This window comes from Hydra vulgaris, chromosome 05 (assembly GCF_038396675.1).
Source record: "Hydra vulgaris chromosome 05, alternate assembly HydraT2T_AEP".
Lineage (NCBI taxonomy): Eukaryota > Metazoa > Cnidaria > Hydrozoa > Anthoathecata > Hydridae > Hydra > Hydra vulgaris.
In genome coordinates, this window is record NC_088924.1 from 35,750,001 (window position 1) to 35,772,322 (window position 22,322).

The window sequence follows — 22,322 nt, forward strand, 5'->3', positions numbered from 1 at the left end:
AATACATGGGTAAATGTTAACTTCTTTTTATTTGAGCTCCAATAAAACATTTTGCTGGACAGACTTGTACATATTTGTTTACGATATGTTCAAGGTATTTCAAGGGGTTTCCATATAATAAAATGGTATTTATACTATTTTTTTAAAATATCATTCAGAATAAATTTTGCATAGTTTTGGCACCTTTTGAAGGTTTTATTTGACCGATTGAATTTTTAACCATTAATCTTTGTTAAAAACAGGATGGGATTATCTACAGCTGGGATTATTTACAGCGGAGAAAATAGAATTAGCCTCACCTTTATTTTTTGTTCTAATGTAACAAAAATTATTAAATTATTATTTTATCTCTTATTATTATTATATACTACTAGAATTAAAAAATTTTTTTGGTGTGTTTAATTAATTACAAATGAAAAAAAAATTAAAAGTATTCAAAATACAGTTTTACGTTCATTTAATATTTAGTATATAATGACTTTAAATATGCGACTTGACTAGTCACAAGTTTCTATAGATATTTCATCTTAAGCTTCTCTGATACAAGTTTTCAGCTCCAATGTGAATTCAAATTGCTTATCATTATCATAAACCTTTCTAGAAAGTATTCCCCATAGATTTTCAATTGGGTTTAGATCTCAACTGCATGCGGGTCATTCCAGTACGTGAATACTTTTTTCTCTAAACCAAGCTTTTCTAAGATTTGAATTATAGATAGCACCATTGTCTTGTTGAAAAGTGATATTTTCACCCATCAGTTTTTCACCATGTTCAAGCAAATTAATTTCTCCTAGTCCTGTGAATTCATTTTTGTTGAAATGCATGCTAGTGGAAGTTTTCCAGTAAAAGAAAAAGCTCCTAAACCATAACAGTAACAAAGCTACCACTCATCCGAGTTTCTTCCTCTTTTCGAAGATTGCAGCAGTAATATAAATAGCAATCAGGACCATCTAGACTGAACTTTTTTTCATCACTAAAGAGAACTTGATGCAAATCTTCCTGCCCAAGACATATGTTCTTTTGCAAATTGTAACCTAGCTTCTTTATGACAAACAGTAAGTTTTGGTTTACGCTTTTTCCAAACTGTGTTTGGATCTTCATGGAAGATTTGTCTCACATGTTGAACAGTTACTGCCAGTGGTAAATCAGTATGAATTTGAGATGCAGTCATGTGCTGAGCAGTAGCACGACATACAATAGCTTGTTTAGTACAATTATCAAAATTACAAATTTAGGCATCAAAAACCAAATGTTAAAAACTTTATGAGCACTGATTTCACATTCTTTGTTTAACTTACAAATAATAATAAAACATTAAGTCTCAAATGCGTATCACCAGATCAAAATATACAAGTGAACTAAACATAATTATTGATGAGACTAGTTCTATTTGTTACCGCAAATATCAAGTATTATACACTTTATGGTTTTATCAAATGTATCAAATTTAATTATGCTATATTTTAATCTAAAAAGTTGTTGTTTGTAACAATGATAATATGAGTGTGTTTACACATAATATGAACTGCACTAATTTGCTTAAAGATTTACAAAATATCGGATTAGAATATGTTGAGGCTCATTCTATTTTCTCCACTGTATTGCAATGGTAATCACAATGAAATCAGTAAAATTGTGAAAGCTTATTTTAATCACAAAAGTCATAATTGTTTTTCGAATTCTATTTCCTTAAGTACAGAAAAGTTAAAATAACATATTTGTTATAAAATGTTGCAGAATCACAAGTTTGTCATTCTACAGGTACCGAAAAAAGTTTAGAACCACTTAACAATTTTGCGTAATTTCATTATTTTTTCAATGTATGAAACTAATATTGAACTTTGATGATAAATTATATATATGTATGACATGCTTTAATAAAAAATCTAAAGGAATTTACACCGCATTCAATAGCATACACATTAAGCGATCAATAAACAAACACACATAAATGTACTGAATTCAAATGAAAATAAATACATTTTAAACATTTAAACTTTTTAATAAATACATTTAAACAAAGCAATGTAAATATTTATATCAATATTTACATGGATATCCTTTGTTTTTAATCACCAGATGAAGTCTTGTAGGCATACTTTCAACCAACTTTGAACACTGATCTTTATTAGCTTCCAAACACCAAACTCGTTTGATTTCATCCTTCAAGGATTCTGTAGATGTACATTTGGTTCTATCAAGATTATCTTTGATGTATTTCCACAAATTTTTAATCGGATTAAGATCCAGACTATTTCCAGGCCAAGGAAGAACTTCAATTTTGATGAAGAACATCAAAGTTCAATATTAGTTTCATACATTGAAAAAATAATGAAATTACGCAAAATTGTTAAGTGGTTCTAAACTTTTTTTGGTACCTGTATTTAGGAAATAATATTATTATAATTCATAATTTCCAATCTAAAATAAAAGTTTAAAAATAAAACTTGTATTGATTATTATAAGTATGTCATATGATATATAATATGAAATAAACAGTATATATATATATATATATATATATATATATATATATATATATATATATATATATATATATATATATATATATATATATATATATATATATATATCAACCCTCGAATTAGGAAAAATGTTAGAGGTCGACATCAGGTTGGCAAAAAAACTTTGACACAAAGGGGTTACCATATAACATAGAAACGAGGTTGGCAATTTTTTGCTGACCTCAAACACTTTTAGGTCGGCAGTTAGGTCGGCATTGTTGAATGCTGACTCTAATTCCAAAGGCTGATATATATATATATATATATATATATATATATATATATATATATATATATATATATATATATATATATATATATATATATATATATACATATACATATATATATATATATATATATATATATATATACTTATATATATATATATATATATACATATATATATATATATATACATATATATATATACATATATATATACATATATATATATACATATATATATATACATATATATATATAATATATATATATATATATATATATATATATATATATATATATATATATATATATATATATATATATACATACATACATACATCGAACAATGCTAAAAAGTGTTCCTAATTTTACATGTCTTAAAAACGAAACGAACTATACTACCACAGCAAACAGTTCAGGAGTCTGGAGTCATAGCATGCCATGACTTGAGCAATCAGCTGACAGGTGACAGCACACAGGCAGAATTTCGTTGACAAGTGCCATTTTGCAGCGGGCAAAACAAGTGCAACTTTTTTAGTTTGTTTCATTTTCTTAAGTCTGGTCCATGTCAACATCACGGAAGTTTTTTATTAATTAAAGGAAGTATCCAGAAGTTTCCAGTAGTTTCCAGAAGCATGCAGAAGCTTCCAGAAGTTTCCAGAAGAAGCATCTGGAAGCATCCAGTAGCATCCAGAAACATTCAGAAGCATCCAGATGCATCCAGAAGCTTCCAGAAGCATCGAAAAGAAGCATCTAGAATCTTCCAGAACAGGTTCACACAGGTTCATTTTACTATATAAGAGACATGTAAATCGACATGTAATTCAGTCAGTATATGGATCAGTCAGTATTATCAAGACAGCTTATCAAAGTGATTTTTATCAAAGTGTTTTATTGAAGAACATCAATACAAGAAGTGAAATACAACAAGTGTTTCATTACATCAATACAGTCCACATCCAACCAAGATGTTGTGTTCCACAGAGCATTATTGTATCATCACAAGGTAAATGTAACACGGTAAGCCTTGAGAAGCGTGATTATTTATTATTTTTATTTTTATGACTTCAATTGCAAAAATGGCTCCTGACAGTCTTGGATTGAAACTAAGAAAGAAAATTATTAGCGATTACGTAAGTGGAATGTCACAAAAAAGTATTTGTGATAAATATCGCGTAAAAAAATGGACCGTATCAAGACTATGTTTCAAATGTCGTTCTACAATTAAGTTAGCAGCAGATAACAAAGGTGGAAGACCATGTTCTACCACTTCTAGAGAGGATTCTATGATTGTCAGATCCGTCAAGAAGGATCCCTGGATATCATCAGTCGAGATACAAAAGCAATTAGAGCTGCCTGTATCGGACCGAACAATCAGACAATGTGCTGTTGAAGCCGGATTGTTTTCTCGACGCTCTGCAAAGAAACCGCTGATTTCACTAAAAAACCAGATGAAAAGACTCCTGTTTGCTACATCTCATATTGACTGGAATGTGCAGAAATGGCGAACTGTCCTGTTCAGTGATGAATCGAAGTTCAACATCATTGGGAGCGATGGCATTTGCCGTTTACGTCAACCGGCCGGAAAGCGCCTCGATTTATGTTAGTGCCATAAGACCGTGAAGCATGGTGGAGGCAATGTAATGGTCTGAAGATGTTTTTCTGCTAACGGTCTTGTTTCAATACATCGAAACGATGGAATAATGGACCGTTTCATGTATAAAAATATCCTGAAAGGTGTTATGTTACCTCATGCTGATTGGAATATGCAAATAAAATGGGTTTTTCAGCAAGACAACGATCCGAAACACACTGCAAAAGTAGTCAAGCAGTGGTTTCAAGATAACCACCTATCGGTGATGGATTGGCTGCCTCAATCTCTGGATCTCAACCCTATCGAGAACCTGTGGGAGATCGTCAACCGCAGAATTAATCGTGAAGGTGTTCGTAATAAGGATCAACTGTTTGAACAAATCCAAAAGGCCTGGACAGCGATTCCACAAAGTTTCATTGATCACCTGATCGAATCTATGCCTCGAAGATGCAAGGCTGTGATCGACAACAAAGGATTCGCCACGAAATATTGATAGCGAAATACAGCTTGGTCAACATTTTGTCGAGTTGCACTTGTTTTGTCCAGAAGGAAATCAACTTTTTTTAATACTTTTGATTAATTTATTAATTTTCGTGTACAAATAATGAACTTTGTGATGAATAAAACTTGAAGAACTTTGTCTCTAAACAGTTACATAGTTATTTCTCTAAATTGAAAAAGTGCAGCACTTTTATATAAAGAAACTAAATTAGCATTATTTGGTTGCACTCGTTTTGTCCGATACTGTACATTTTTTTTTAATATCTTCGCTTCCAACAAGGCTGCAAGCAACCACTAATTAGAGTTGGAAGTTACTGGAAGAGAAAAGATAAAGATTGCAGAGCAAGATAACGATTGACAGATGACTTAAAGGCTTGAAAATTATATGAATCAGGAAAGCAAGATAAAGGAAGCGAATTCCAAAGAACTGATGTTCGAGGAAAAAACCCAGAGGAATAAGAGTTTATGGAGCACTTAGGAACAGTCACAGAAAAAGGATGAGACTTAATTGAATGACAAGTAACGCAAGAATGAATTTTAGTAAATGGCACAAGAGACACTAGCTCATTAGAGCAGTGCCCATTATAGTATCTGTAGAAAAGAGAAAGAGAAGCAACATCACGATGATGTGATAATGGTTGGAGGTTGCCTGCAAGAGCAGGTCCATCTATGTTTACAATGTGTTTTTGCACCTTGTCTAAAAGAGAAAGGGCATCATAAGAAGATCCGTTCCAGATATGGCAACAGTATTCCATACAAGGCCGGATTTGAGATTTATAGAAATAGAGAATAGTATCCGAAGTAAGGAAGTGTTGAGCTTGATAAAGAGATGCAACCTTAGCAGATGCTAATTTTGCAACGGATTTGTTATATGGTTTCCAAGAAAGATTGGAAGTAAGAGTTAATCCTAGAAGATGAAGGGTAGATGACTCATCAAGTACATTATTGTTAAATATAGTAAGATCTAAATTATTGCGATAACAGTTGGCTGAAAAAAATGGAGTTTTATCTGTATTGAAGTTCACCAGCCACTGTGAGCCCGATGCTGTAGCAGAAGTGAGATCCATTTCAAGCTCAAATGCCCCCTCCAAGTAATCAGAGAGTGTTGACTTCTTATCATGATAAGAATAAATGGTAGTATCATTAGCGAACAATGCCACCTTAGATGTGAGAATATCTGGAAGATCGTTGATGTAATTTAAAAAGAGTATAGGGCCAAGGATAGAACCTTAAGGAACCCCTGATATTATGATTGGAAAGGAAGGATTCAATAATCTTAAAGATGTTACCAGATACACCGTAAAAAAAAAGTTTATGGAGAAGACCAGCATGCCAAACTTTATCAAAAGCTTTTGAAATGTCAAGAGTGATGAATGAAGATAATGAGTAAGTTCAGTTATCTCATAAGTAAAATGATATCAGAAAGTAAGTTATTAGATTCAAGATGAGAAATTAAGTGTTTGTTAACTAAAGATTCAAAAATCTTGCTTATGATAGGAAGAAGACTAATGGGATGGTAGTTAGACAAATCAAATGGCTCTCCAGAATTTTTGAAAATAGAGATGACAGATACCGCTTTCTAGCAGGCTGGAAAACGAGACAAATGATAAGCACTTGTTGAATAGTTTTGAAAGTATAGGCAACAACTCCGGAGAACACTTCTGCAAGACTATAACAGGTATGTTATCCAGGCAACAAGCTGTAAGAGAGTCTGAGCAGGAAATCACTTTAGATACAGAAACTGGAGTGATACGAGTGTCAAGCAATGGATCAACCTGTTTGACAGCTATATCAGGTAGAACCTAATTAGTGAAATCAAGAGATGATATTGATGAAAAGTTCTTAGCAAACAATTTAGCTTTGTCTTTAAGTGAAGTGACAAAGTCTGAACCATTCAAGAGAGGTGAAATTACAGATTTGCACTTATTATTGATACTATTAAAGATTCTCCAGAAGTCACAAGAGCCTTATTTTTGTGATGAAATACGAGATTTCATGACCTGAGAATAGCAGGCTTTGGAGTTAGACAAAACCTTTTTACAATGGTTTCTAGCCATACATACATACATACATATATACATACATACATACAAAAAAAATATATATATATATATATATACACACACACACACACACACACATATATATAGTAAAGGGCTTAGATATACAGTTTGTGGTAAAAAACAGCTCTTCGCTTGTGTAAGGTATTTAGACTGATAAAATTAAGGTTAAGTTATAACAAATCACAATAAAAGTTTTTCTGGCATTTAAAATAAATTTTTTTTCAAAAATCACAAAACTGACATTTTATGGTAAAAACTTAAAGACGACCATGCAAGAGTATCCATTATATCCATACAAAGTAATAATCCTAAAGAGAAAAAATATAAAAACTTATGTGAGGAGCAAAAAAAATATTTTTCTTGAGATAAAATAAAAACATTAACTTTAAAAAAATGAAAAAATTACAAAAAAATTTTATATTCAACATAAAAATGTATTAAAAGTACTTTTAAAAGCAATTATTATTTTTTTATTATAACATTGAATTATAACAAATTATAACATGAATTACAACATTGTTACATTATTAATATTGCTTTTAGTAAATGGTATGAAGATTATCGAAACTTTGTTTTGGCTTTTAGAAAACAATCAACATTTAGAACAATTTTTAAACTTTCAAAAATCAGTCATAAGAGAAGGAATTCAACCTTAAATTGGAACAAAATTGTTATTGAAAACATATTAATGTGTTATGCACTCTATTTATTTATTTGAAAACTCAAAAATGTGACTAAATAGATAACAAATAAGAAACCTACTTTGTGAGATGTTATTTTTCTTATGTGAAAGTTTCAAGATTTATTGTTGCAAGTTTGGATTATAAAAAAGCAAAGCTTTTTTTTTAATCCAAACTTGCTTTTTAAAAAAGCAAAGCTAAAAATAAATAATCACAATATGATAACCTTAATGTTTTTATTTGAAAATTAAATCCTTGGCTTTTAGTGAATAAATATATGTAATCAGTTTCAATAATGAAATGACCCATTAATCATTTTTAACAATAGACAAAGACATTAAAGTAAGCTTATCTTGAACCCATCTATCAACATGAAACATCACAACCATAACATCACAAAATTAACAAATAGCATAACATATTACAGTAAACTCTCGATAACTCAAAACACCAAGGGATCAAGAAGTTAGCTTGTTAGAGAATGTTATTGGGATTATAATCCATAAATTAAGGCTCAACTGGAATTTAAAATTAGTTCAAGTTATTAAGGGTTATCTAGAGTTATCTAGAGTTTATTGTACATATTTTAACTACTAACTGCATAACATACTTGTAAGTACACATTTCATCGCATAACATATTTGCTATTACACATTTTATGATTACAAACAGACTTTATTATGTGTTTCATAATAACAGTACACTGTTTGGCTGGCAAGGACAACACTCTTGCTCTCAACATAGCTAAGTCACATTATTGCAAAAGAGACCACCTGGCTAGCAAGGACAACTCTCTTGCTGTAAAATAAGCCAAGTCACACCACTTTGAAACCATGGAAACAACATAACAAACCACTTACAAGCTATAAACTTGTAACATTTCAATATATAACACACATAGAAACACTTCATATATAGCAGACATTAACACTTACAAAATTCAAACACATATAACCTTAACTCATATAAACACATAATAAATAACACATATTACCACATCATGACACATAAAAATACTTAAATATATAAATTAAGAAAAATATATAATTTAGGAACACCATGTAATCCATGTTTATCAACTTTAAAAGACAAACGATCAAACAGCCTGGTTTGTTACATTATAAAAGCTCACAGTGTTTAAATTACTAATTTAAAATAACATAAGGTTTATATATTACAGAATTTATGATTGCATTTAATTATTATCTAATATGAAGGTTTTAGATCTTATAACTGATTAAGCAGATATTAACAGATTATAATAAAGATAATAAAGTTTCATATTAACAGATTTTTTTTTTTTTTTTTTTTTTTGTTAATTCACCTCCCCAAGGCGCTGAAGGCCACTTCAGACGAGGAGGCTACTTAATTGTAATTATAACCCTCTCTCAACTCTATAACTCCGAAACATGAAACTTGACGAACAAGGCCGCTGCGCGGAGAAACAAGTTGACCGCGGTACTACCAGGGATGTGGGGGATCATGGGGATCGAACTTGGAACCTCTCGCTTATAAAGCAAGCGCTCTACCACTACACCACTACCGATTATAATAAAGATAATAAAGGATGCCTTATTGCATGGTTAAAAATGCAAGAGGAATTATTCAAGGCCAAGTGTGATAAATCTTTAAAAAACTCTGTTTCAAACACGCATAAATGAGTAATGACAGCAGCATTAAATTGAATATTAATTATAAGCAATTATTATTGTTGTTGTTATTATTATTGTTATTTTTATTATTAATGTTGTTACTATTATTGTTATTATTATTTTTAATATTTTTATTATTATTGTTGTTACTATTATACTATTATATACTATTATTATTTCTATTATTATTATTTTTATCATTATTAATACTACAATGTTAAGACATTTAAGTTATGATATAGAAGTAAACGTTAAAATATATTTTATACTTTAAAGATATTTACTTTAATAATTTTACTGTTTGTACTTGAAATGTTGTAATTTATTTCAGAATAGATTTGATTTGATTTAATAAAAAGAATGCGAAATTTGATTTTATAAATTTTTCAACTGTATCATATACAATTCTAAGATTTATAAAAACACTGATTTTTTACACATTAAAAATTCCATTTTTAAATATAAAAATTTACAATTATTTGATATAAATTTTATAATAATGAAAAGTTTTACGAGGTTAAAACTAGAAATCTAAAAACATAACTAAAATCTTCTTCTAAGTAACTGGAACAAGTTTGGTTACAAAAAAAATTTTCTTATTTAAATATACCCTGTTGATATTCTATTGCTACCCCATTGCTACCCCATTGCTCGTTAGCATTTTACTAAGTTATCTAGTTTAATCACAATTAATGAACCATTGAATTTAAAAAAATGCAATTTGTTTGTTTGTATTTTTAAAAAAAAAATTGTTGTATAATATAATTATATTATATTTACAATTAGTGTTTTTGTTTTTAAAAAAGTTTTTTTTTTCAAATAGTAAATGTTTTGATGAAGTGCGAGCTTCTGTTGATCAGATTATTGTTTTGCATACAAAACTTATAAATATTGATGGCTTGCATCCAGATTCAGAAGATGAGTTGAACGTTTCTATGCTATCTACTGCAGAAAAGCGTGCTGCTTGGAGGCATTCTAGTTCAATGAGTAGATCACGAACAGATTCAATAACGTCTTCTATATCAAATATTTCAGTCAAGGTAAGATATTTAACACTTTTAATATTTTGTTATTAGAATGAGATTTGTGTATTTAGTATATAAGCAATTGCAATTACTTAATTAAGTTGTGGTTAGAGTGGTTAAAGTTTGACTTAAGAAAAACATTGGTGTTTAATGCAGCTGTTGAAAAACTTGTTTTAAAGGCCAGAGATTGGCTCACAAGATAAAGGTAGTGTGCGGAGAGAATCAAGTAATCTTTAAAAAAGTGGAAGCATGTATTTTTTAATTATGAAAGTAACTTTGATGTAATAAATAAAAAAAGCTGTTTTATTTAAAAGATTTAAATCTGAAAAGTATAGCAATTGCTCTGCTGTACTGTGTTGCAATGTGGCAGTGGAAATGTTGGTACTTTTTTTGTTTTAATTTTAATGGGTAAATGTGTGTAACATTCATACAGACCAGGTCAACTAAAACACCTTAATAGAGATACTAGAGAACTGCATGGTTCTATCATGACCATGGTCGGTTGACCATTAACATACTGATTGATCAAAACAAATGTCAGCAATGTTCTTGTTAAAAGATTTAAATCTTTTAAAAAAAAGATTTAAATCTGTTAAAAGATTCAAATCTTTTAACAAGAACATCGCTTTTCTAATTACTACTTCAAAGTTATTTTAAACTTTTTTCCACTTTTTTAAAAAAAGATCCATAGGTAGCCTAAAGTAAGAATAAGATCCATAGGTAGCCTAAAGTAAGAGCTATTGCAATTTTGGAGATGAGTTTAAAGTAAGAACCATTGCGACCATTTGGATGCAGCTGTGTGTTTTATATTAACAACTGAACTGTTTTCATATACAAAATATAAAAAAACTACTAAATAAGTTTATTATTATATACAAGAATGTAAAATATATATAATAGTGTACAGCCCTCAGAATTAGGGTCGGCATTCAGCAATGCTGACCCAACTGTTGATCTAAAAGTGTTTAAGGTCTGCAAAAAATTCCAGACTTGGTTTCTATGTTTTATGATAACCCCTTTGTGTCAAAATATTTTTGCCGACCCGATGCCAACATCTAACAGTTTGAGGTCAGCAATTGATTGCTGACCTCATTTTTCCTGATTCCAGGGGTTGAGTGTAAGAATATGTATATAAATGTAAGAATATATGTAAGAATCTTTATTATTTCATAAAAGAATAAATATGTAAGAATTTTTGCAAACAAACCATTTAAGCACTAATTGTTGTTTAACTTGTCAGAATCTTTTTAAAAATCTGGGTTTTTTTCTAGTACTGATTTGACTTTTGACAAGGTTTTTTTATGTTTTGCTTTGTTGCCATGATTTTTGTTTGTTTCAGTTTTGGTTGTCATTTTGGCTTTTTAAGTCTCTTGTGTTTTAAAGTATCAGGCCTAATGGTAGTAGTATAATTATTAATATCTTCATATGAAACACTTTTTCCTGGTTCAACATTGAATTTAGAATGTTTAGGTCTATACCTTGGTTCTTCATCTTTGCCAAACCTCAAAGACTCAAGCACACTAATTACAGATTTGGATTTTTTTTTTTTTTCTACATTTGTTAACAGTGGTGGATTCAGTATACGAGAAAGAACTGCATTTCTGTCCAGTGGCATTATTCCACACTTTTTAAACCCAGAAACTAAACTTTGAGAAAAAGGTTTATTTTTATTTTGTCCACTTACTTCAAGACATAGTTTTTTCAACAATAAAGGAAACCTGTCTTTGGTAATTATAGTGCATTTCTTAGAACTTTTTTTCATTTATCTAACATTGATTTCCATTGCATTTTCAATGGTCTGTAAAATGTAACATCTAGTGGCTGACATATATGAGTTGAATTTTTAGGAAGACATACAAAAGCAATAGTATTTTCCAGTGATAAACTTATAATTCTTATATGCATCTATAATGTTTCCGTTTTCAATTTTTAATAAATATTGTAAATTATCAAAATATTTTAATAATTGAAGTTCTAGATACTTTCACATAAACACTATTAATATTTTGACATAATCGTTAGAATGTTTTGTGGCAATGCAAAATCCCATTTCACTATTCACATGAAGGAGTATTGTTTTTAAAACAGGGTACATTTTTTCCAGTGGTATTTAAATAGCCTTTTACAGCAACTCTCAAATCAAAGGAGGTAAAAGGGAAGTCTCAATCACTGACTGTCTGTAAATGTTTCACAATATTATTTTTTCAAATTCATTCAAACTTGTTGGATAGCCAAATTTCTTGTTGCGTAGCCCTTGCACGTGATTGTTTAAAGTTCCTCTTTTTATGTTAAATAAATTTGAAGCTTTTCTAATTGATAGTTCTTTGATTTTTTCTTTTATGATGGCTTTTTGCAACATTGGTAGCATCATAGGAAGCATAGATTTGACTTTTTCTTGTAAATTCAAGGCATTTTTGTAGTATTTGATATATTTTTATGAATCTAAAACATTACATATACACTGTGATATTAAAATGAAATTAAACCATTACATATACACTGTGATATTCAAAACATTACATATACGCTGTGATATTCAAAACATTACATATACACTGTGATATTCAAAACATTACATATACGCTGTGATATTCAAAACATTACATATACGCTGTGATATTCAAAACATTACATATACACTGTGATATTTAAAACATTACATATACGCTGTGATATTCAAAACATTACATATACACTGTGGTATTCAAAACATAACATATATGCTGTGATATTCAAAACATTACATATACGCTGTGATATTCAAAACATTACATATATGCTGTGATATTCAAAACATTACATATATGCTGTGATATTCAAAATATTACATATATGCTGTGATATTCAAAAAATTACATATATGCTGTGATATTCAAAATATTACATATATGCTGTGATATTCAAAATATTACATATACGCTGTGATATTCAAAACATTACAAATACGCTGTGATATTCAATCCATCATGGTTTTCTGGAGTATGACTGGGCTGGCTTGGTGTAGTTAAGAGATAAATCTTTTACGCTGGTTACTAACAACACAGGACTCTACTGAACGACATAAACAGCACGAACTTATACATTACACCTTATGCACATATAGCCTTTTTACATCGTTTGCATGCATCTTTGTTTGAACTCGTTCTTATTTAGGTAATATTTTCTTTTAATATATAGTATGTGGTTGGAATGTTAAATGCAGATTTGTATGTTATGTATATGTGGTTATCATGTGTGATAACCACATATACATAATATGTGTTTTTTCATTTTAGGATTCATATAAATATATATAAGAGCGATTCTTTTTGACTAGCGGCTTTCGACATGTTTTGTTGATGGGCGTCTTTTTGTTATTGTTTTGTTATGGTCTCAAAATTATGTTTAATTCGGACCGTAGAGAAAACTTTACTTTTTCGGAAACTTCGATTTAGATATGGTCTCAAAGTTACCTTTAATTTGGACTGTAGAGAAGACTTTACTTCTTAACAATATTTTTCCCGCTTCATAAATCGTTTTTATATCACGACTAATATTATTGCTTTATCACCCAAAAAAAATTTTCAACCACTCATTTGGCTTAAATTTATCTGCTCTTATTTTAGTATTTAGTTAATCTAATTACAATATTTTAAATATATGATTTATCCGCTGATTTTCATATTATTACTATTATCAAGGAACTTTTATGCTATATTATCTTACATTCATTACTCAGCCTTGTTTTAATTTTTACAGACACAATTTTCGTCTTTTATTATTATTCGGAGAATTTCTTATATCCTTCATTACATGTTTAAATCTTTACATTTTTGCAGGCGATATATATATGTTTTTTTCTACTTTCAAATATTACTTAATTTTTAGTTATGATTTTAAGTTGCGCAGGTTGTTTTATTTTCTTACACTTTAGATTGGTTAACAAAATTCAAATGAAGTATCTATGACAGCATTAGAGTTTTTTGAAGACTCTGCTATGTTTTATTTTATTTTAAAAGGGTTTTTAATAGGGTATATTGCCATTTGATTATTTTTGGTTTATTTGTGCTGGAAGTATCTATGTGGTTAAATGGTCTTAGGGGAAAATTTATTAGTATTTTCTTTTTGCACACTTTAGTTGTTTTAGTTTTGTTTCTGGCGTTTTTATTTTAATTTTAATTGATTGTGCGCAGTTTTTTCTACCGTTGGTATGGTAAGTGATTTATTTAATTATTTTTACTTATATTGTGCAGTAGATCAATACTTTTCATATCATCAAAAAAAATATTAGTGCTTTACGAACTTAATATGGTTGGGTTTGGCTATTTGTACTGAATCCTTTTTTACTGCAGTATGGAATAGGCGTAAGTCGGGGGTAAAGCATAAGTGGCAATGACGTTTGTCTGACGGGATAAACTAGTTATAAGTGCTGATCCTCATCAAAATGCCAGTAATAATAGACGCAACTCTGAGGAGATGTTTATTACTTAATCACTACCCAAATTATGCTCACACATTGGCATTAATGTTTTTTTCCATTCTGAGGCCTTTCATTGCTGTATGCTTACTTTTTAATTTTGTAATCAATTTTTTGTTTCATTTATTTTTTGTTTGGTGACATATTTTTTGTATATCTTCGTTAATATTAGTGTTTAGAAAACAGTTTAGTGTTTATTATCATTGTTAGTGCTGTTTAGATGCATTGTCTGTCTTATTTACATTTTAAATATTCCTCTATTAATCTTTATTTTTTGTCTTGACAACTGTCAAAATATCAAAATATGCTTTGTTCAAAAAATAATCCTCCTGTATTCTAATGTATTTCATTTCTTCCCTCAGGCATTCACTGCTCGTGTGTGACCATTCGGCGAATTTTATATATGTCAGAATTATATATATGCTAAAGTTTTTAAATAAAAAATATTACATATATGCTGTGATATTCAAAATAATAGAATAAGTATAACAAGTTGCATCAAATTAAATTATAAAAGATGAAAATTATATTCATGACATTTTGTTTAATCTGAATAGTGTTCAAAGTAGCCCCCTAATGTCACTATATAGTTTAAAATGCGTATATATATATACATGAAATAATAATGAAAAAAATCAATGAATAATAAAGAAAACACGCAAACCCCAAGTTGATGTAGCAGCACTCCCTAGCATATTTTACCTATGTATTCAGTTAATATATGTGTTGAAGCCCTCACAAAATTTCTATATGATATCATGTTTCTCAGCTAAATAGTTTTAAATTTTTATAATTATTTATTTGTATTATTTTTTTATTTTAAAGACTCCCGAAGTTGAAATTCAAAATCAACTGATACGAATTGTTCGTGATAATCTGACGTCTGCATTAAAAGAAATTCTTCAGCATGGTTTGTGTGTGGTATGATTTAAAAAAAATAATAATTTAATTTTTTTTTCAAAATTTTCAAGGAAGAAGTTCTCAATAACATTGACTTTGGCTTGACTCATATTGAGCTTTTAATAATAGCACTTTTAATAAGTCAATATGATTCTTTTTTTTTTTTAATTTAAAAACTAATAAAACTAGCTTACACATGGTAGGGAAAAAGTATTATATTAATAATATTAAGCAGTTAATGATCAACGAAACTGGATTTTACCAGAAATGGATTTTAACGGAAATGTTAGGAATGGTAAAGTTCATTTTAACCATCCATAGCATTTAAGTTTTCATCAGATTTGAAAATCCGATTTTTTATTTTTTGTAGTGGTCCCAAATTGAAAACCTAACCAGGAATAGGAACTAAAATGAATAGGAAAAAAAATCAATAATAGTTTTATAAAGTTAGTTCTAACTTTTAATTAATAAAAATAACTAATATTGGAATCCAACAACTGAAAGAATTTCTCGACAAAAAATGTGTCTCCAAATTTTCTGGAAGGATTCTGTTTCTTTCATTTGAGAGAATATCTCCTGTTGTAGAAAACAGTCTTTCAACATCTGTGGATGTTGGAGGTGATGTGAGGTACTTTTTTGCTACCTTGATCAATGCTTGATCTTGGTATTTGCATTTTCTTCATAGTTTTTCCAAAACTCTCAAGGCATTGAGAAGCCATCGGATAATTCAAAAAATCATTCAACACTTCTTTTATAATTCTTTAATTCCTGAAAAACGTTTTTCCATTGCATTTTTCATAACAATTTTCGGCTCCTGAACACTGACGTTGCAAGAGGTTGAGGTGCATGAGGTTGCAAGAGGTTAAGAGGTTGCAAGAGGTTGCAGAGGTGAAGAAGTTGCAGGCTTTAATCATTGTTGTCACAATTGGAATACAGGAACTGATACAAGAATCAATACCTGACAATATTTTTTGTTGCCTCCTTAAAAACACCTAAAATTAACAACACTTTTTCAAAGAGGCTCCAATCCTTGGACAAAAAATTCAATTGCCACTTAAGGAAATTTGATTGAGGTGGCAGCAATGGTTGACTTCAGGTGTAAAGTTCGCTCAAACTTGTAATAGTTAGAGTTTCATCACTGTGGCAACATTGCTTTTTATTCCTAGTCTGTTCTTTTATATCATTTGGATTTATTGCTGACTGTAATGTTCAGTGTAGAAAGAAGTAGAATGAAATAACACAAATAAAGTACATGAAAATGTTAAACAAACAAAAACTACCAAGTTGTCTTTTACAAATATTTATTGTCTTAAAAGTAATTTTTCATATTGAGGATTCTCATCTCAACTAAGCATGTTGTTTGTTTTAACTTATAGTGTTACAAGTCTAGTTGTTCCCCTCAAAAAATTCCATAAATATTGACTCTATAAAGAATAACTTTTTTGTTAATTTAGTTAATCAAAACAACTTGCTATTAATGTCTCATTTTATAAACTCCAGAAAAAAATGCTTGTTTTAGTTTATAATTTACTATCAAATAATGTTTGAAGTCATGGCCTAATTTAAGTTTAAAAGCTTTTAATCTAATGTTAAAATGGATTAAAAAAAATCAAACATCAGCTTAAAAAAAGTTGAAATATCGAGTAAATTTACTTTGTGTCTAAAGTTTTTATTTTTCATTTTTTTAGAGTTTTTCGAATGCAACACTTTCAACAAAAGCACTTGTAGGATGTATGTCGTCACAATCAATTGAAGGTCTTAACCTACATATTTGGGAATATTTTAATAAGTTTTATCAACTAAAGGTTATACTTTGTTATGCACAAATGTATATTTTTATTTTGTTTTTTTTCAATCTGCACAAAACTTTTTGGTTGATATATATATATATATATATATATATATATATATATATATATATATATATATATATATAGATATATATATATATATATATATTCATATACAGTACTGTTCAAATTATTACGATAATTGACAAAAAACTTGTTTTTTACACTAAAAACTGATTTTTATTCCTTGTATTCAATATATAAGCCCAAATTTAGCAAACATACATGGACTGCATACAATTTACTCATAATGCATATGTTTTCAGTATTTGGTTGCACCACCCTTGGCTTTTATAAGTGCTGCAATTCTATTCGGCGTACTTGCATAGTATTTGGAAATTAACTGTGTGATATCCGGATTGTGATACCATACATGATTAATGCGTTCGATTAGATCACATTTGTTAGTGGTGGTGACCTTGTTTACTCTGTCGTTCAGATTGTGCCATATCCCTTCAATTGGGTTCATATCAGGACTACTTGCCGGCCAACACTTCCATACCGATGTCAACAAAGTAATCCTTGATAATGTTTGCTGATGGCAGGGTGCCCCATCTTGCATGTAAATGCAGTTCTCATCATCCATCAGGAAACCAGTCCTCTAGTTGAGAAATCAGACAAGTTCTCATCACTTTCTTGTACTGTTTCGCATTCATCATGCCATTTACAATGTATAGACGTCCAGGTCCTTTGAAAGATATCACGCTCCAAACCATGACTTTAGTCAGATGTTTGACCTTCTGCGCCAGACACTGTGGAAGAAACTCTTCTCATGGTCTTCTTCTTACATAGCGGCAATCGTTGTCCAATATTTCCAGTGTTGATTCATCCGAAATAATACCTTAAACACACACATATACAGTGAATTACACAGACTACTATTATAGGCTTATAACTGTTACAATTATTCTCATTCTAGTAATTTAAATTTCTAGTTAAGTTAAATTTCATATAATTTGTTTATCGCTAATCAAATTTAAAAATTATTTTGCTGGACAGTATGGAAGTACATTTAGACATCTCACCATTTTCTAGTCCTCCGCTGTCCACGTGGTAAATTGTTTGGCCCATAATAATCTTTTCTTCATCGTTGCAGCGGTCAATTTTGGTTTCTTTCTTGGTTGGTATGCCCTCAAACCAGCTTCAATTAATCTTTTTCGCACTGTGCTGCTAATCATCTGAACACCTAAAGTGTTCATTTCAACCATCAATCTGCGTGATGTCATCTTGCGGTTAGATTTAGAGTCTCGCCAAAGCTTGATCATCTTGTTGTGATTATATCCGCTTTCTTCCGCATTTTTCTTTACGTTTTGGAGTACCAGTTGAGCCATGCTGCATGTTCTTTTTTATGCTTGACACAGTGCTCTGAGTCACCCCACATTTTAAAGCTATCTGACATTGAGTAAGCTCTGTATTCTCCAAGAGAACTTTAATCTGACCCCTTTTATGGAGAGATAAATCTTTTTTTTTCCCCATTGCTACTAAAGTAAATAAATAAAACAATTAAACACTATTTTGAACACTATTTTGATTTTGTACTTGAAGTTGATGATCTGGTTTCAGGACCTCAAATCAAGTCATTTCTGGTAGCCTAACTTCTTGCAAAATAATACCTGCCTAATTGCAAATAATTGAAAAAATTGAATATTCATAACTTAGAACATTACTAACGTATTTTTTAAATTTTCAAAGTACAAATCTAATATGCAGGCACTAAAATCTCACAGTAATGCCCCAGGTATATTAATCATAATACTTATTTACTATAATGCATTTTAATGACAAAAAGTACAAGTTAAGTTTAATTTAAAAATTTTTCTCAATTATCGTAATAATTTGAACAGTACTGTGTATATATATATATATATATATATATATATATATATATATATATATATATATATATATATATATATATATATATATATATATATATATATATATATATATATATATAAAATATATATATATATATAAAATATATATACAGTACTGTTCATATATTATATATATTTATATATATATATATATATATATTTAAATATAAATATATATATATAAATATATATATATATATATATATAATATATATATATATATATATATATATGTATATATGTATATATGTATACATGTATATATGTATGTATATATATATATATATATATATATATATATATATATAATATATATATATATATATAATATATATATATATAATATATATATATATACAATATATATATATAATATATATATATATATATATTTATATATATTTATATATATGGGCAATTCCATGAAAATGGTGATCGTAACATTTGACACTCTTTAAGCTATTAAAAATGAACCGAAAATGGAAATGACTTGAAACTTTCCAGAATTGTGAAATACTATCATATAATTTAGTATGTAAAAGTTACCGCATTAAAGTCTTAAAAGTTACCGCATTAAAGTTTTAAAAGTTACTGCATTAATAAAAAGTTACCGCATTAAAAACTTTTTTTCAAAAACTCAATGTAGCGTAACAGTTGTTTTTTCTGAACAAAACAATTTTGTCCGACTTAATGCAGCGAATGACATGGTTAAAAAAAAAATCGTTATAATTAATTTTATAAAAACTGTAGTTATGTTGCAACCAGAAAATAACATTAGCTACATTATTTTTCAAAAAAGTTGTGAAATTTTGAATTTCTCAGAATTAAGATAATTTTAGTTTGGTCATTTGTTTTAATTTTTTAAAAGCTATTTATTTTTATGACTGCATTTAGAAATTAATTAAGGCTTTATGTTTAGTAAGCTTTCTTGATTCATATGGGTAACAATTTCAAATTTTTCTTGCAAATATAACATTTTTTGGACATATTATTATAGACAGGTGCAGTTTATAGAACAGACTGTCAATTTAAAATTATTTATTTCCTTTTAACTGCCAATTATATTTTGATAACATAGTGTTTTTTAAGTATTTTTTTATGTTTAAAAGTTTATTTGTGGTTGGCAAAATGTTTTTTCTATATGCCTTTATTTAAGCCAATATATTGTTTATCAGGGTTATTTTGAGAGTAAAGAATACATTTGTAAACAATATTTTTTGATAAATATTCATAGGGCAAATAATTTTTTGTATTTTTCTTCTTCAAGAAATTTATTTTTATTAGTCAATGCAATATTGTGGCCTTTTATAATTCTTTCTATATCTTTTGTACAGCTATAACTTACTTTAAAAGTATTTCTGTTAAAAATTTTGTGCAATTTATATTATAAAAATGAGGGAGATTTTTATCTTTTAAATTTAAAACCACTTTTCTAATATTTATTAAAACATTTTTGCTGTATGGAGGGTTGAACCAAATTATATTTTCTATTTCTTTTTTGCAATATTGTTTGAAATTTTAGCTTGAATTTTTTAAATCCCCTTTTTTACAGAGCATCTTCATAAACATGTTTAGAAGAGTTAAAAATATTTTTATTAGAAGAGTTTTGCTTTAGTCTATTGTTAATTGAATTAGAAATAATCTTAATTGAAATAGGAATAGTTAATTGCATAGGATTTGAGGGGGGTGATTTGAATATATATTTATATACAATAGTGCATCATTAGGTTTTTTATAAGGTTTATAAGAATTTTCTGAGAGTTTAAATGTGACATCAAGAAAATCCACAATTTTTGATTAGTTTTATTTCAATAGGAAGCCAATATTTTTGAAAGTTTTAATAATATTTTTTCTGATTTTTTCAAATTGAGACCCTGATTTATTTTGTATTATCAAACCATCATCGCGATACAGGCCTGATGAACCTGCTAAAAACAAAACTGACTGTAGAAAATTTTTTGAGTGTTTTCACTAATTTATTATTGCTCTGTTCTTTAAGAACATTGAGCACTTTATTTGTAGAATACATTAACTTAACTAAAACATTAAGCTCAAAGTTTATATTTGTTGAGCACTTTTGATTGGATTTTACATAACATAAACATGGAAACTAACAATTTTAATTATTCCCTAAAAAATATCCCAATCCCAGACAAAAAATGTTATACTATTTCTTCAATTGAAAAAATAGAACATTTTATTAAAACAATATATTGGAAGGCCTACTTTTTCTTAAAATCTGAAACCAATAAAAAATCCTTTAATTGAAAAAAACCGGAATAAAAATATTGAATTCAAAACAAAAATTGCCTCACCATTTGTTCTCAACCTAGAAAACTTTGAAAATAATTTACTACACTTGATTAATGCAATAAAATTTCAAAATGGTTTCCAAAAAGAACTCAAATTAGACATTGCTAATATAAAAACCCTAATATTTTAGTTTTTACTGATAAAGCAAGCAACATTTACCAAATTTCCCCAGATAATTATCATAAAATACTGTGTGATCATATTTTTAATAATTATGCAAAACCCCTAAAAACTCCAGGAATTATCTTTTTCCGGGTGTCTCCAGAACTCCGGATATTTTTTTCGACTTTTAGTTTTTCCAAGTAACTAAATATTTTCCATATGTACAAGTTTAGGTATATATTTTTGTAATATATTTATTTTTTAAGCTTTTCCACTAATCATTCATACAAAAATTAAAAAAAGTTAGAAAAAAAATTAGACACGACTCAACTAAAAACAAAATTAAAAGGAAAATAAGGGAAAACATATTCCAAATTTTTTCCGGATTTTATATCCAAACAATTTTACAGGTTTTTAAAAAATGACTTGGATCATCTATGAAACTCAGAAAATACAATTAATTTAGAAGGCCAAAATATTGTTAAAATAATTAAGTTAGATGTTAGAAATCAGTTACACTAACTCAAGCATATATTACATTAAAAGACCATAAGCC

At 28.5% G+C, this 22,322-nt stretch overlaps 1 protein-coding gene across 2 annotated transcripts in view; it reads left to right on the forward strand.

Moving 5' to 3' along the window:
* Positions 1-22,322, forward strand: part of LOC101241073 (RUN domain-containing protein 1) — a 46,310-nt gene that overhangs the window by 18,210 nt on the left and 5,778 nt on the right. For both annotated transcript variants that reach the window (XM_065798033.1, XM_065798034.1), the window contains exons 12-14: positions 10,067-10,283; positions 15,550-15,645; positions 17,313-17,429. In XM_065798033.1, the coding sequence (XP_065654105.1) occupies positions 10,067-10,283; positions 15,550-15,645; positions 17,313-17,429 (430 nt within the window). The remainder of the gene's footprint in view (positions 1-10,066; positions 10,284-15,549; positions 15,646-17,312; positions 17,430-22,322) is intronic.